Source organism: Nesoenas mayeri (assembly GCF_963082525.1).
Source record: "Nesoenas mayeri genome assembly, chromosome: 2".
Lineage (NCBI taxonomy): Eukaryota > Metazoa > Chordata > Aves > Columbiformes > Columbidae > Nesoenas > Nesoenas mayeri.
Window position 1 is genome coordinate 850,981 of NC_137543.1, and position 14,112 is coordinate 865,092.

General features: G+C 68.1%; 1 protein-coding gene across 1 annotated transcript in view; it reads right to left on the reverse strand.

Annotated features, from left to right (window-relative positions):
- The window catches only part of BOP1 (BOP1 ribosomal biogenesis factor), a 69,235-nt gene that overhangs the window by 671 nt on the left and 54,452 nt on the right, over nucleotides 1-14,112 (reverse strand). Inside the window, exons 4-14 of the mRNA XM_080340616.1 lie at nucleotides 5,877-6,031; nucleotides 5,180-5,297; nucleotides 4,989-5,090; nucleotides 4,513-4,725; nucleotides 3,857-4,018; nucleotides 3,534-3,614; nucleotides 3,171-3,240; nucleotides 1,697-1,829; nucleotides 724-904; nucleotides 355-643; nucleotides 160-244 (exon numbers count right to left, since the gene is read on the reverse strand). Coding sequence (XP_080196742.1) covers nucleotides 160-244; nucleotides 355-643; nucleotides 724-904; nucleotides 1,697-1,829; nucleotides 3,171-3,240; nucleotides 3,534-3,614; nucleotides 3,857-4,018; nucleotides 4,513-4,725; nucleotides 4,989-5,090; nucleotides 5,180-5,297; nucleotides 5,877-6,031 — 1,589 coding nt within the window. The remainder of the gene's footprint in view (nucleotides 1-159; nucleotides 245-354; nucleotides 644-723; nucleotides 905-1,696; nucleotides 1,830-3,170; nucleotides 3,241-3,533; nucleotides 3,615-3,856; nucleotides 4,019-4,512; nucleotides 4,726-4,988; nucleotides 5,091-5,179; nucleotides 5,298-5,876; nucleotides 6,032-14,112) is intronic.

The window sequence follows — 14,112 nt, forward strand, 5'->3', positions numbered from 1 at the left end:
AGAGCTGTCACTGTCCCGTGAGACTCCACCACGCAGGGCAGGGACGGTGGTTCCTGGCACAGTCCCCGGGGCTGCCGGGTCCCCGGAGTGGGAACGGCCCTGGGAAGAGGTCTGGGGGGTGCGGGCAGGTTTGGGGAGCAGGCAGAGCCGGGCGCTCACCGCAGCAGCTGGTAGGGTCTGGTGGAGAGGTCCAGGTCGAACCAGGCCAGCTTGCTGTCGTAGCTGCCGCAGATGATGTTGTCACCTGTGAGAGGGAACTGGGGGTTACTGGGGTCACCAGCGAAGCCTGGGGTGTCCGCCCTGCACCCCAGGGACCCAGCAGCTCCTTGGAGAGCGACCACGCGGCCCACGTACCTCCGGGGTGAATGGCCATGCTGGACACCCACTTGCAGTTCGTCATGAGCTTCTTGGTGAGCTCCTGCTTGAGGAGGTTGTAGACGCGGACGTAGCGCTGGGTGGCCACGAAGAAGTAGGGGCGGATGGGGTGGAAGAGGACGCACTGCACCAGCCCCTTGCTCTTGCGGAAGGGGTTCTGGGTCCAGCGCTTGCTGGTCTGGTGGATCAGCACTTGCATGTTGCTGTTGTCAGACACGACGCTGGCGAAGTAGTCGCCTTTGCCGTGCCAGGTCACCTGCTTCACGGCCTGCGGAGCGGGGAGGGACGGCGCAGGGTCAGAGCACGCTGTGGGGCACAGGCGGCTCCCGCGCGGCCGCCCCGGCTCACCTTGCTGTGCTGGACCAGCAGCCGCACGCCTTTGCCGTGCTGCTCCGCGGTGGCCGTCACCCACTGCACCGGCTGCACTCGCTCCTCCTCCGGCGCCACGTAGGACTCGAGCAGCTGGTCGGTGGCCCCGTAGAGCAGCTTGTCCCCGAGACAGGGGTTCACCAGCAGCACCGACTGCTCCCTGCGGCGCGGGACGAGGGACGCGTCAGGAATCATTGAATCATTCGGGTTGGAAAAGCCGCTCGATATTATTGAGTCCAACCATAACCCACTCCCAGCACTGCCCCCTGTCCCGAGAACCTCATGTCCGTCTGTCCAGCCCTCCAGGGCTGGTGACTCCAGCACTGCCCTGGGCAGCCTGTTCCAATGCCCCACAGCCCTTTGGGGAAGAAATTGTTCCCACATCCAAGCTCAACCTCCCCTGGGCAACTTGAGGCCGTTTCCTCTGCTCCTGGCGCTTGTTCCTGGGGAGCAGAGCCCGACCCCCCTGGCTCCAAGCTCCTTTCAGGCAGTTCAGAGATCAGAAGGTCTCCCCTCAGCTCCTGTTCTCCAGCTGACCCCCCAGGTCCCTCAGCCGCTCCATCACACTCGTGCTCCAAGGACCCCCCAGGAGCCCAGCACCACCATGGGGTGGCCCCAGCACCACCAGGGCCACGAGGGACACCGTGAGCAGCCAGGCCACCAAGGGGACAAGGCAGAGGATCCGGGTGAGCGCTGTCACAGCCCGGGCGCCCCAGGGATGATGGTGGGGACGGACGGTTCCTCCCCAAAAGACCAATGGCCACCAGGCGCAGCGAGAGGCAGGTGACAGCGGGCATGGTGGCTTCGCACCCGCGCTGTGCCCATCCTCGCTGCTGGGGCGCCCGGCGTTACTGAGCTCCCGAGGGGCTGGACAGGCGCTGGGGGAGGAAAAGCGGCGCCCGCCGTGGCTGCGGCAGCTCCGACGGGAGGAAGGGAGCGCCGGGACACTCACACGCCCACGGCCACCAGGCAGACGGTGGGGTTGGGGTTCCAGGCGACGCTCTTCACCACGCCGCCCACGGGCAGCGTCTTCATGCAGCGCGCGGTGCAAACCTCCCAGAACCGCACCGTGCCGTCATCCGAGCCTGCGGAGGGACAGGTGAGCAGGGGACAAGGACACTGCACCGCGGGGGGCTCTGAGCAGGGGGAGCAGCCCTGCGCCCAGGGGGAGCAGCCCTGCGCCCAGAGGGAGCACCGGGAGCGCCGCAGCCGTGCCCCAGCACCTGCGAGTCCGCATGGCAGCGGCTCCAGCGCCGTGAGACGTGACCGGGGGCTGCTGCCGAGAGAACAGCCCCCCCGCGCTCCCCCGGCACCGCGGCTCTGCCTGGGGTCCCCTCCCGACGCGCACGGCTCCCGGCACAGCTGCCGTGCTGGCGGCGCGCCCGGCTCGGCACGGCGCGGCGCGGTGCAGCGCGGCGGCTCCGCGGGCAGGAGCAGGAGCAGGTAGCCGGCAGCGCGCGCGCGTGTCCCCGCAGGTCGGGTTATTTTTAACGCCTGATCTCAGCCACTTTCCCAGCCCGCGGCCAGGAATTCCACGTTGTGCAAGCGCCCGGCACGGCGGCCACCGGGAGCTGGCAGCCTGCAAACTCCAGCGCTATAAAAAGCACATGTGCCGCTGCGGGCTGTTAAACTGCCATCTGCTCCCCATCTCCAGGCTCCGCCGGCCGCGCGGCCGCCGCGCTCGCGCCTCCGGCCTCACTTTCTCCACCGCCGAGCTCCTGGGTGGGGTCCCCGGAGCCGCTGGAAAAGCCACGGAGGCTCCTGGAGGCCACGCGACGTTCCGCGGGCTGGGGGGACACGGCCGGGCGGCCGCAGCACCCCCGGGGTGCTCCCCGGCTCCCCCCATGGCCCTGCAGCAGCTGGGGGGCTGCCAGGGAGCTCACGGGAGCCCCGGCTCGCCCATGGGCACAGGGCAGCAGCGCGGCTGCTCCCAGCCCTGCACTGGTGATGCTGGGACCAGTCCTGTGCTGGGGTGACACTGGGACCAGCTCAGGCGCTGGGGGTGACACTGGGACCAGCTCGGGCACTGGGGGCGACACTGGGACCAGCTCGGGCACTGGGGGCGACACTGGGACCAGCTCCAGCGCTGGGGGTGACACTGGGACCAGCTCCGGTGCTGGAGGTAACACTGGGACCAGGTCCACACTGGGGGTGACACTGGGACCATCTCCAGCGCTGGGCGTGACACTGGGACCAGGTCCACACTGGGGGTGACACTGGGACCAGCTCCAGTGCTGGGGGTAGGACACTGGGACCAGTCCTGCACTGGGGGCGACACTGGCACCAGCTCCGGCACTGGGGGTAACACTGGGACCAGCTCTGGCGCTGGGGGTAACACTGGGACCAGGTCCACACTGGGGGCGACACTGGGACCAGCTCCAGCGTCGGGGTGCCAGGGCACCGCGGTTTGGGGTGGGAAGGCTCACCTGAGACCAGCCACTGCCCGCTGGGAGAGACGCTGAGGCACCGCACCAGGCTGCTGTGGCCGCGGTAGATCTGGAAGGGACACGGAGGGCGGGTGAGACCTCACCCTCACAGCTCCTCTGTGGGGGTGTCCCCACACTGCCACCGACCCCCTGTGGGACCGAACCCGGGACTCTGCTCTTTTCCCGGGGCCCGTCCCCCCCCTGCCCCTTGGTGACGGTGCTGAGCCCTGTCCTGCCCCATGCACCACAGGCCCCGCTCTGCCCAGAACAGCTGTCACAGGTGCAGGGACACAGCAGGACAGTTTGGGCACATCCCACAGCCACGGGTGCGCACACAACCCCCCGGCTCCGCGCGTCACTCACCAGCGCCTGGGTGGTCGGGAAGGGCTGCAGGTCCCGCGGCTTCGGCAGCTTGGGGATCAGGTCCTCGGGGTCCACGTTCACCTGCGGGAGGCGGGTGCTGAGCCACAATCGGGCTGTGCCGGGGGCCGCGTTTCGCAGGCTCGGGGACAGCGCGGGAGCTCCGCGCTGAGCTGCGGCGCACGCTGCCAGCAGGCGAGGGGCAAGAGGCCCGTGGCAGCAGCAGCTTGTGCCGCAGAGCACCGCGGTCCCCAGCTGCGTGACGCGAGGACACAGGCAGGAGTGCCCAGAGGCCAGTGTGACCCGGCGCCAGGAGAAGCTCTCACCCGCATCTTGCGCTGCCGCGGGCACAGGTAGAGGTCCAGGCAGCGCTCGAAGCGCTCGTGGATGAAGCGCGGGTAGGCGGGCACGGCGCGCAGGCACCGGTACTGCTGCGGCACGAAGTTCAGCTTCCGCTCGGCCGGCTCCTGCTGCTCCCACGCCAGCTTCTGCGGGACGGACGGCACAGACCCCGCTCAGCAGGACCCCCCAGCGCAGAGGTGCCGCTGCCCCCGCCCGACACGTCCCCCGAGCCCAGTAAGAACCATCCCGGCGCTACGGGAGGCACCGCGCTCCGCCCGCTCTGCCCCGGCATCCCCCGTCTGCCCAGGGGTTCTGCTGCCTGGTTTTCCTCCTCGAGCCCCTGCTGGGGGCTCTGCACACAGTGTGCCAGGAGAAACCCCACACCAGGACACGCTCAGCTTGGAGGCTGGACCCCAGTGTCACGGGGGGAGGTGACCCCACTTCTGTTTGGTTCCAGGTGCCGAGGAACCTTTGCTTTAATTCTCATTGCAAGGCTTTGACTCACCTCGATGCGACGTGATCTCTACGGTGCCCTTCTGAGCAACAGCCCTTTCCAGATCCTCCCTCGCACAGATCCCCTCGGGTCCCCGCAACCTCCCAGCTCCCCGTGTCCCCCCGTGTCCCCCGTGTCCCCCCGCACCTCCTCCTCGCTGAGCAGGTACTCGGGGGGTGGGTTGTAGGACTCCTCGTGCCCAGGCAGCTTCATCTTGGGGGCCGGGACGTGCATCTTGTGGCGGCCCAGGATGGAGTTGGGATCCTCGTGGGCCCAGAGGTCGTAGTAGGTGGGTGTATCATCCTTGGGCTTGCGGGGCTTGATCCAGCCCATCTTGATGGCGTGGACCAGCTTGGAGACCTGCGGGGCGAGGAGAGGCTGGGGCAGGAGCCGCGGGGCTCCACGGGGATGGGGAGCAGGAGGGTGGGACGTGGGGATGGGACCGAAAGCCGCCGAGCGCAGCTTTGCCACCCTGGGGGCTTGGCCCAGGTTTGCGTGTGGACACGTTGTGGGGTTGGGTGGTCACAGCTGGGACAGGAGGGACAGCCGGACAGGAGAAGAGTGACCAGCATTCAGCTGGGCTTTGTGCTCCTCGCTCCCGCCAGGAGCTGTCGGGCTCTCACCTTCTCCTTCTCGATGAGGGAGGGGATGAAGCTCCGCTTGTCCGCTGGCCGATTGGTCACCGGGTGGATCATGACCTCGTGGGTGAAGAAGTCAACAGCCGGCTGGGGAAGACACGGACGCGTGTGGCAGCGGCTCCGTCCCCGGGCCACTCAGCGCTCGGAGCAAGCGCCGGGGTGCACCGTGACCCTACCTCGTAGGGGTCGAAGTGGACGTCCCCAAACTGCCCTCTCTGGAGCCGATGCACCAGCTCCACCTGCTCGTCTGTCAGCTTGATGTCTGCGCCCGTCATCTTGTCCTGGACCGTTCGCCTGCGGGGAAATGAAGGGGACAGGGCTAGGGCTGGACGGCAGCGTCTGTCCCCAGTGCTGGGACAAGCCTTGGAGCCCTGGGCTCCAAAACCACACGCCAGGAGTCACACGGGGAGACCTCGGGGTCTCCAGCATCAATTCTACAGCCCTGGGCTCCCAAAGCCACACATCAGGAGTCACACTGGGAGACCTTGGGGTCTCCAGCCTCAATTCTACAGCCCTGGGCTCCCAAAGCCATATCAGGAGTCAGACCGGGAGACCTTGGGGTCTCCAGCCTGAGTTCTATAGCCCTGGGCTCCCAAAGCCACATGTCACGAGTCACACCAGGAGATCTTGGGGTCTCCAGCCTCAATTCTACAGCCCTGGGCTCCCAAAGCCACATGTCAGGAGTCACACCGGGAGACCTTGGGGTCTCCACCCTCAATTCTACAGCCTTGGGGTCCCAAAGCCACACGTCAGCAGTCACACCGGGAGATCTCGAGGTCTTCAGCCTCAATTCTACAGCCCAAGGCAGTCGGGGTGTTTCACGGCTTGTGTGCGTGTGTGCGGACACGTCAAACCGTGCACCGCCGTGCTCACCAGTACTCGGGGTTCTCCATCTTCTCCAGGAACATGTCCAGCTCGTCCTTGTTCCGGATGGGCTTGTAGATCTTCTTGCCGTCCAGGTTGTAGCCAATGTGGGGGAAGTCCTGGTACCACTCCATGGGGATGTTGCCCACCGTGTTGCGAATGTCCTGGAGGGGACGGAGGGAGGAGGAGTGAGGGGACAACAGGGGACACCGCGCCAAGCCTATGGCTTGCAGTGAGGATGGCCCAAGCCCTCCGGGGTGGCACGGGACCGGAGAGGGGTGCACCAAGGTGGGGGAGGCCGGGAGGGCAGCAACCGAACCCCAAGGCGGGGGTGAGAGTGCGTGTCGATGGGGGATGAGGCGGAGGAGCGAGCGCCGCGGCGAGCAGCGCCGGGCTCGTGTCCCACAGCGGGACGGGTGCAACGGCCTTTCCACAGCCGGGCGAGCGGGGCCGGTGGAGCGTGGCCGCGGCTGCGGGCAGCCCAGCACGTTCCTGCGGCCGTCCCGCGCACAGCCTCACATTTTCCACCCGCCGGCTGCCAGCGCTGCTCCCCTGCACGCACACACCGCGCCTGTCCCATTGCCTGTCCTGCTGCCTGTCCTGCTGCCTGTCCCACTGCCTGTCCTGCCGCCTGTCCTGCTGTCTGCCCGCCACCTGTCCCGCTGCCACCTGTCCCGCTGCCTGTCCCACTGCTGCCTGTCCTACTGCCTGTCCTGCCACCTGTCCCACTGCCTGTCCCGCTGCCTGTCCTGCTGCCTGTCCCGCTGCTTGTCCCACCGCTGCCTGTCCCACTGCCTGTCCCACCACTGCCTGTCCCGCTGCCTGTCCCGCTGCCTGTCCTGCCGCCTGTCCCACTGCCTGTCCCGCTGCCTGTCCCACTGCCTGTCCCACTGCCTGTCCCACCGCTGCCTGTCCCGCCGCCTGTCCCACTCCCTGTCCCTCTGCCTGTCCTGCCGCCTGTCCCACTGCCTGTACCACCGCCTGTCCTGCCGCCTGCCCGCTGCCTGTCCCACCGCCTGTCCCGCTGCCTGTCCCACTGCCTGTTCCACTGCCTGTCCCACCGCTGCCTGTCCCACTGCTTGTCCTGCTGCCTGTCCCACCACTGCCTGTCCCGCTGCCTGTCCCGCTGCCTGTCCCACTGCCTGTCCCGCTGCCTGTCCCGCTGCCTGTCCCGCTGCCTGTCTCACTGCCTATCCCGCCGCCTGTCCCACTGCCTGTCCCACCGCTGCCTGTCCCAGCGCTGCATTCGCCCTCTCCTTGGCTCGGTGGCCACAGGTGTCACAGAGGCGGAGCAGGAGCAGCGCCGGTGTCCCCAGGCGCTGGTGGAGGGGACCAGCACACCACGGGCGGGTTTTGGAGCTGCCACCAGGCTCCACATCTCGTCCCCAGTGCTGGCAGGGAGCGTGGGGACAGCTGCTCCGGTCCCATCACCAGCTGGCATAGGGACGCGCCATGGACACGAGCCGGCCTGCCCTGCTGCGGTCCCGGGACCGACAGAGGGAACGCCGGAGCTGGTTCACTTCACGAGAGGCCAAGGAGCCGGCCCCTGCGGGCTCGCATTCCCCGGCTCCGTCCCCCCGCAGGACCCGCTGTCCCAGCGCAGGGCTCGGACACCAGGAGACCCCCCGGAGCTCAGCCAGGAAAGCAGGGGTCCTGCCCAGCCCCCAGGGACCCTCCGGCCTCTCGCGCTGCCCCCGTGTTGCAGAACACAGAGACCCCGTCCCCACGTACAGCCGCAGAGGGACAAAAGTGTGAGGGTGACCTGTGCCCCGCACGCCCCGCAGTCAGGGGTCACCCTCGCCCGTGGCACCATCTGGTCCCCATCAACACCCACAAACAGCACGGAGCCCCCCGGGGACCGGCGGAGCCACAGGGAGCCCCACGGCCACCCCGGACCCCCTGTCACCCCCAAGCAGGATCAGCGCAGGACAAACGCAGCCCGTGGGGACCCGGGCGGGGATTTCGCCCTCGGCATCAGCCTGGGACGCCGTCACCATGCTTGGTTGGTGGCTGCGTCCTGCTGGGGCACGGCCGAGACCCCGCGGGCTTCCCTGACCACCCGGGACCCCAGGGTATCCCGGACCACCTGGAACCCTGGGGTATCCCGGACCACCCAGGACCCTGGGGTATCCCGGACCACCCAGGACCCTGGGGGCTTCCCCGACCACCTAGGACTGACCCAGCACGGCACCAGCACCTGCAGGCTGAGCTCCCCGGGTCACTGCCCTTTGCAGCACGCAGACAGACAGACATGCAGACAGACAGGCAGACACTGGGCTGGCGGCTGGGGAAGTCTCATCCCGTGGCTGGCAGCAGGAGAGCCGGTACCAGTGAGGTCTCCGGGAGCCTGGCGCAGGCAGCTCTGCTGTCACCTGTCCCTGGGGTGCCCTGGCACAGCCCCGGGAGATGCCGCTGGCCATGGGCAGCCGCGTCACCTGCGCGGTGATAGCGGTGCTGGCGCAGGCAGGAGTTGGCAGCAACCGTGTCTGCCAGGTTCGGGGCTGCCGCCCCACAAGGAGGGCGATTCCTGCACAAGACAGCGGGCGCGGGGTCCCCGAGGGGCTGCCGGGCAGCGTCCCCACAGCACAGGGACAGCTCTGTCCCTCTGTCCCCTCCTGGAGCTCACAGCGGCGCGGAGGGAACGGTGACAGGGCCGGCGCGGCGCCTGGCGTGGGCTCCGGCTCTCAGCACCGAGTGTGACACCGACGCTCCCAGCAGCACAAAGCAGAGGGGTACGGCCGTCTGTCCGGCTGCACGTGCTGTGTGTCCAGCAGCACTTGCTCGGAAGCGCGGTGCTGATGTGCTCACATCTCTGCATGGCTCGCCCGGTCGCAGGGGTCCGTGTCGGCATGGCCAGCGGTGCCAGGAGTTTGGAGGTGACACAGGTGGCACTGAGAGACACAGGGAGGGTCACGGCATCCTGCCCTGTGCCACCACTGGCCTGTGCCCTTGGTGCTGCGAGGTGCCAGAGCCTGGCCCAGGCTGCCCGGGGAGGCTGCGGCGTCTCCTGGTCTGGACACACACCCCTTCCAACCCGATCGCGCTGTGGTTTGGGGGTGCAGGCAGAGCGAGATCAGCAGCACAGATGTCGGGGTGATGCAGGGTTTCTGCGCGTGGTTTTGTGGCCGAGGGGTCGGAGCAGCTCGGCTTTCTCTGCCCGTTGCCCCGTGCGATGCTGTCCCGGCCCTGCTCTGCGTGCACAGGGAACCGCTCACACGGGGCTGTTCTGCAGCGCACGCTCGCTGCTCAGACTCCGGCGCCGGGGACACATACGAGCACTGCCCAGAGCCCGGAGCCCGGACTGGGCGTCTCTTCCCGCGGGCCGGCGCGGCCGTGCCAGGAGCTGTGCGCTCGCGCAGGACGCAGACCGGAGCCCAGCTGGCCTGGAACGCTCCCCTCCAATGCAAACCCCGGCGTCCCGTGGTGGCTGTGGGGGTGCACAGTCCGGCTGCATGCTGGGGGTCCTGGGGATACCCTGCCCCACGCTGGGGGGGTCATAGGGATACCCTGCCCCATGCTGGGGGTTCCTAGGGATACTCTGCCCCATGGTGGGGGGTCCTGGGGATACCCTGCCCCACACTGGGGGGGTTCTGGGGATACCCTGCCCCACGCTGGGGGGTCATAGGGATACCCTGCCCCATGCTGGGGGGGTCATAGGGATATCCTGCCCCACGCTGGGGGTTCCTGGGGATACCCTGTCCCATGCTGGGGGGGTCCTGGGGATACCCTGCCCCACACTGGGGGTCCTGGGGATACCCTGCCCCATGCTGGGGGGTCCTGGAGATATCCTGTCCCATGCTGGGGGGTCATAGGGATACCCTGCGCCACGCTGCGGGGGTTCTGGGGATATCCTGCCCCACACTGGGGGTTCCTGGGGATACCCTGTCCCATGCTGGGGGGGGGTCATAGGGATACCCTGCCCCACGCTGGGGGTTCCTGGGAATATCCTGACCCATGCTGGGGGGGTCATAGGGATACCCTGCCCCATGCTGGGGGTTCCTGGGGATACTCTGTCCCATGCTGGGGGGTCATAGGGATACCCTGCCCCATGCTGGGGGTTCCTGGGGATACTCTGTCCCATGCTGGGGGGTCATAGGGATACCCTGCCCCATGCTGGGGGTTCCTGGGGATACTCTGTCCCATGCTGGGGGGGGGTCCTGGGGATACCCTGCCCCACGCTGGGGGTTCCTGGGGATACCCTGCCCCACGCTGGGGGGTCATAGGGATATCCTGCCCCATGCTGGGGGGTCCTGGGGATACCCTGCCCCACATTGGGGGGGATCCTGGGGATACCCTGCCCCATGCTGGGGGGTCATAGGGATACCCTGCCCCATGCTGAGGGGTCCTGGGGATACCCTGCCCCACACTGGGGGAGTCCTGGGGATACCCTGCCCCACACTGGGGGGTCATAGGGATACCCTGCCCCATGCTGGGCATTCCTGGGGATACCCTGCCCCATAATGGGGGGGTTCTGGGGATACCCTGCCCCACACTGGGGGGTCATAGGGATACCCTGCCCCATGCTGGGGGGTCCTGGAGATACCCTGCCCCACGCTGGGGGGTCATAGGGATACCCTGCCCCATGCTGGGGGGTCCTGGGGATACCCTGCCCCACGCTGGGGGTTCCTGGGGATACCCTGCCCCACACTGGGGGGTTCCTAGGGTTACCCTGCCCCATCCTGGACCCCAAAGCAGGAGATGCTCAGCGCTGGCCAGATGCTCCATGCACTTGTCCCTAGTGCTTATGCGCCCGGCACAGACACCGCAGTGACCGCTGGGGAGGACACTGGGATGCCCTGACCCGTGTCTCCAGCTGGGGCAGGGAGTGAACCCCAAAGCCCCAGTGGTGCCCTTGGCTGGGTCAGGATGAGCTGTCAGCCCCGACAAAATGTTGTGGGGGTGCAGACGCCTGCGGCCACCATGGGAGGATGGCGGGGCTGTGGGCTCCACATCCTCCCAGCTGCGGGCTCCACGTCCCCCCAGCAGCGGGCTCCACGTCCCCCAGCAGCAGGCTCCACGTCCCCCCAGCAGAGGGTTCCACGTTCCCCCAGCAGCGGGCTCCACATCCCCCGAGCTGCGGGCTCCACGTCCCCCCAGCAGCGGGCTCCACGTTCCCCCAGCAGTGGGCTCCATGTCCCCCCAGCAGCGGGCTCCACGTCCCCCCAGCAGCGGGCTCCACGTCCCCCAGCAGTGGGCTCCACATCCCCCCAGCAGCGGGTTCCACGTCCCCCCAGCAGCGGGCTCCACGTCCCCCCAGCAGTGAGCTCCATGTCCCCCCAGCAGCGGGTTCCACGTCCCCCCAGCAGCGAGTTCCACGTCCCCCCAGCAGCAGGCTCCACGTCCCCCCAGCAGCGGGCTCCATGTCCCCCCAGCAGCGGGCTCCACGTCCCCCCAGCAGTGAGCTCCATGTCCCCCCAGCAGCGGGTTCCATGTCCCCCCAGCAGCGGGCTCCACGTCCCCCCAGCAGCGGGCTCCACGTCCCCCCAGCAGCGGGCTCCACGTCCCCCCAGCTGCGGGCTCCATGTCCCCCCAACCCTGCAGCTGGGAGGAAGGAGCAAATTCCTCCCAGATGGAGTTTCTTAGCGCTGCCGCAGCCCGGTAGCCAGAGCCCGGCCCTCCCCTCCACTCGCCTCCCACCCACCCACCCAGCCAGCCGCCTCCCGTGTCGGTAACACATGGGTAACACGTCGGTAACACATCGGTAACACATGGCCGGCGCGGGGGAGTCTGCGGCACGGCGCGAGGGACTGCCGTCACTCAGCCTCACGTCTGGAAGTTGTTCTTGGATGGGCCCTGGGCATTCCTAGACGCGCATTCCTGGCAGCTGGAGAACCCCGTAGGAAAGATTCTTCTCTTGAAAATATCCGGTCCACGTGGAGGAGAAAGGGGCCGGGGCAAGCTCAGCCCTCCCACCCCCAGCCCGGAGCCCGGGGCTGCGCGCCAGGGGCACGGGGGTCCCGTCGGTGCCCCCGAGGTGAGCGCAGAGCAGGGGAGGGCTCTGCACCCCCGGGCGCACGTCCCAGAGGAGGGGGCGCTCGAGGGGCTCAGCACGAGCACCGGGCACCTCTGCCAGGACCAGGGTCCGGGCCAGGGTGTCTGCAGGAAAAGCAGCAGCTGGGGACCACAAGGGCCAGCGGCTGAGCAGGGACGGTGACCGGAACTGACGCAGGGCCAGCACCAGGCAGTGCGTGCAGGCAGAAGGTGCAGGCAGCGTGTGCAGGCAGCAGGTGCAGGCAGAAGGTGCAGGCAGGTAGTGCAGGCAGAAGGTGAAGGCAGGGGTGCAGGCAGAGGGTGCAGGCAGCGGGGTGCAGGAAGCAGGTGCAGGCAGAAGGTGCAGGCAGAGGGTTCAGGCAGTGGGTGCAGACAGGGGGTGCAGGCAGAGGGTGCAGGAAGCAGGTGCAGGCAGAAGGTGCAGGCAGAAGGTGCAGGCAGAGGGTTCAGGCAGCGGGTGCAGGCAGGGGGTGCAGGCAGAGGGTGCAGGCAGTGGGCACAGGCAGAAGGTGCAGGCAGCGGGTGCAGGCAGAGGGTGCAGGCAGCGTGTGCAGGCAGGCAGTGCAGGCAGAGGGTGCAGGCAGCGGGTGCAGGCAGCAGGTGCAGGCAGTGGGTGCAGGCAGGGGGTGCAGGCAGCATGTGCAGGCAGGGGATGCAGGCAGTGGGCACAGGCAGAAGGGGCAGGCAGGGGGTGCAGGCAGTGGGCTCAGGCAGAAGGTGCAGGCAGAGGGTGCAGGCAGAAGGTGCAGGCAGTGGGCACAGGCAGCAGGTGCAGGCAGGGGGTACAGGCAGCGGGTGCAGGCAGAAGGTGCAGGCAGCAGGTGCAGACAGTGTGTGCAGGCAGGGGGTGCAGGTAGCGGGTGCAGGCAGAGGGTGCAGGCAGAGGGTGCAGGCAGCACTGTTCTGCAGCGGGGCCCTGGCTCGGCAGCCGCGGCAGCCCCAGGACAAGGTGGTGACACCGGGCTGTGCCGCCCTGCCAGGGCTGGGACACAGCGCCCAAACTGGGGCACCGGGGAAGCTTTTTGGGAAGGCAGGAGAGTGGCAGAGCCAGGGGCTGGGACGCTGCGTCTCCAGCGCCAAATGCCTCTGCTTGTTTAAACCAGGGCTTTCGGAGCCTGGTGCTGCGGCCCGACCCAGGGCCCACCGTCTCCTGCCCACAGGGTCGCTCCCATCCTGTCCGGAGCCGAGGAGCTGGGCTGCGGGGACACGGGTGCGCGCCTCACCGGGAAGGCCAGTGCAGGAAAAGGGCCCGGGGACCGCACTTGGATAGAAGGTGCTAGAGAAAAGCAGGCTCATTAGTGGAGCTAAACGAAAGCAGATGCCTCCGGGAGCCCACGTTTCCAAAGCACACACGGTGAGTGCCCAGCGCCGTGCGAGGAGATGACAGTGGCTTGGATTGCAGCAGCTGCTGCGACTGCTGATTCACTGCGGTAGCGCACGGCAGAGGTGGAGAGCGCGGCACGGAGTGACAGCGCCCGAAGGAGCTCCCGCTGGGGACCGCGCCACCAAAACACCGCCAAACCGCCACTGCCCAGCAGTTCCCAGCTCTGGACAAGTTAAAATGCCGTTTATCAACCCTGTGGGTGCGATGTGGCCGTCCCAGCGGGATCTCGCGCTGCCGCTGCTGCGGGTTGCCGGCCTCCTGTCACCAAAAGCAGCCGCGTCCCCCCCATGTCAGGGGGAGAGCGCAATGTGGGGCTCATCCCGCCTCCCCCGCTCCAGCCCCCCAGGCTGCGGGTCTGCAGCCCATCTGCGAGGGGACGGGGCAGCCCTGATGGTCCCCAAGATCCGGGCCCACCATCTGTGCCATGCGATCCGTGCCATGGGGATGCGCCGAGCCAAGAGCCACAGGACTTTGCCCAGGTCTCCTTTGGGCACAGTGAGCCAGGACGGTCCCCGCGGGGTCCCTGCTCGACCCCCAGCCCTGCGTGCCCGGAGGAGGCCGCTCGGGCTCCGGCGCGGGCAGGGGAGCCGGGGGGGACGTGGGGCAGGTGGCAAAGCCGAGCCCTGCAGCAGGTGCTGGTCTCTGTGCGTCCCGCAGAGCCGGCACCGTGATGGGGACAGGCTATGGGGACAGGTTATGGGGACGCCCGCACACGCCTGTCACACTGATAGACACAAATGGTGTTCTTGATACACGGGGAGGAAATTAAAGCAAACTGAAGCAGCAGGCGGCAGCGCCGCGAGGGTTAATTCCTCCTGCTCTGCCCCATTAGCAGCAGCAGCAGCAGGAGGAGGAGGAAGAGGATGGATT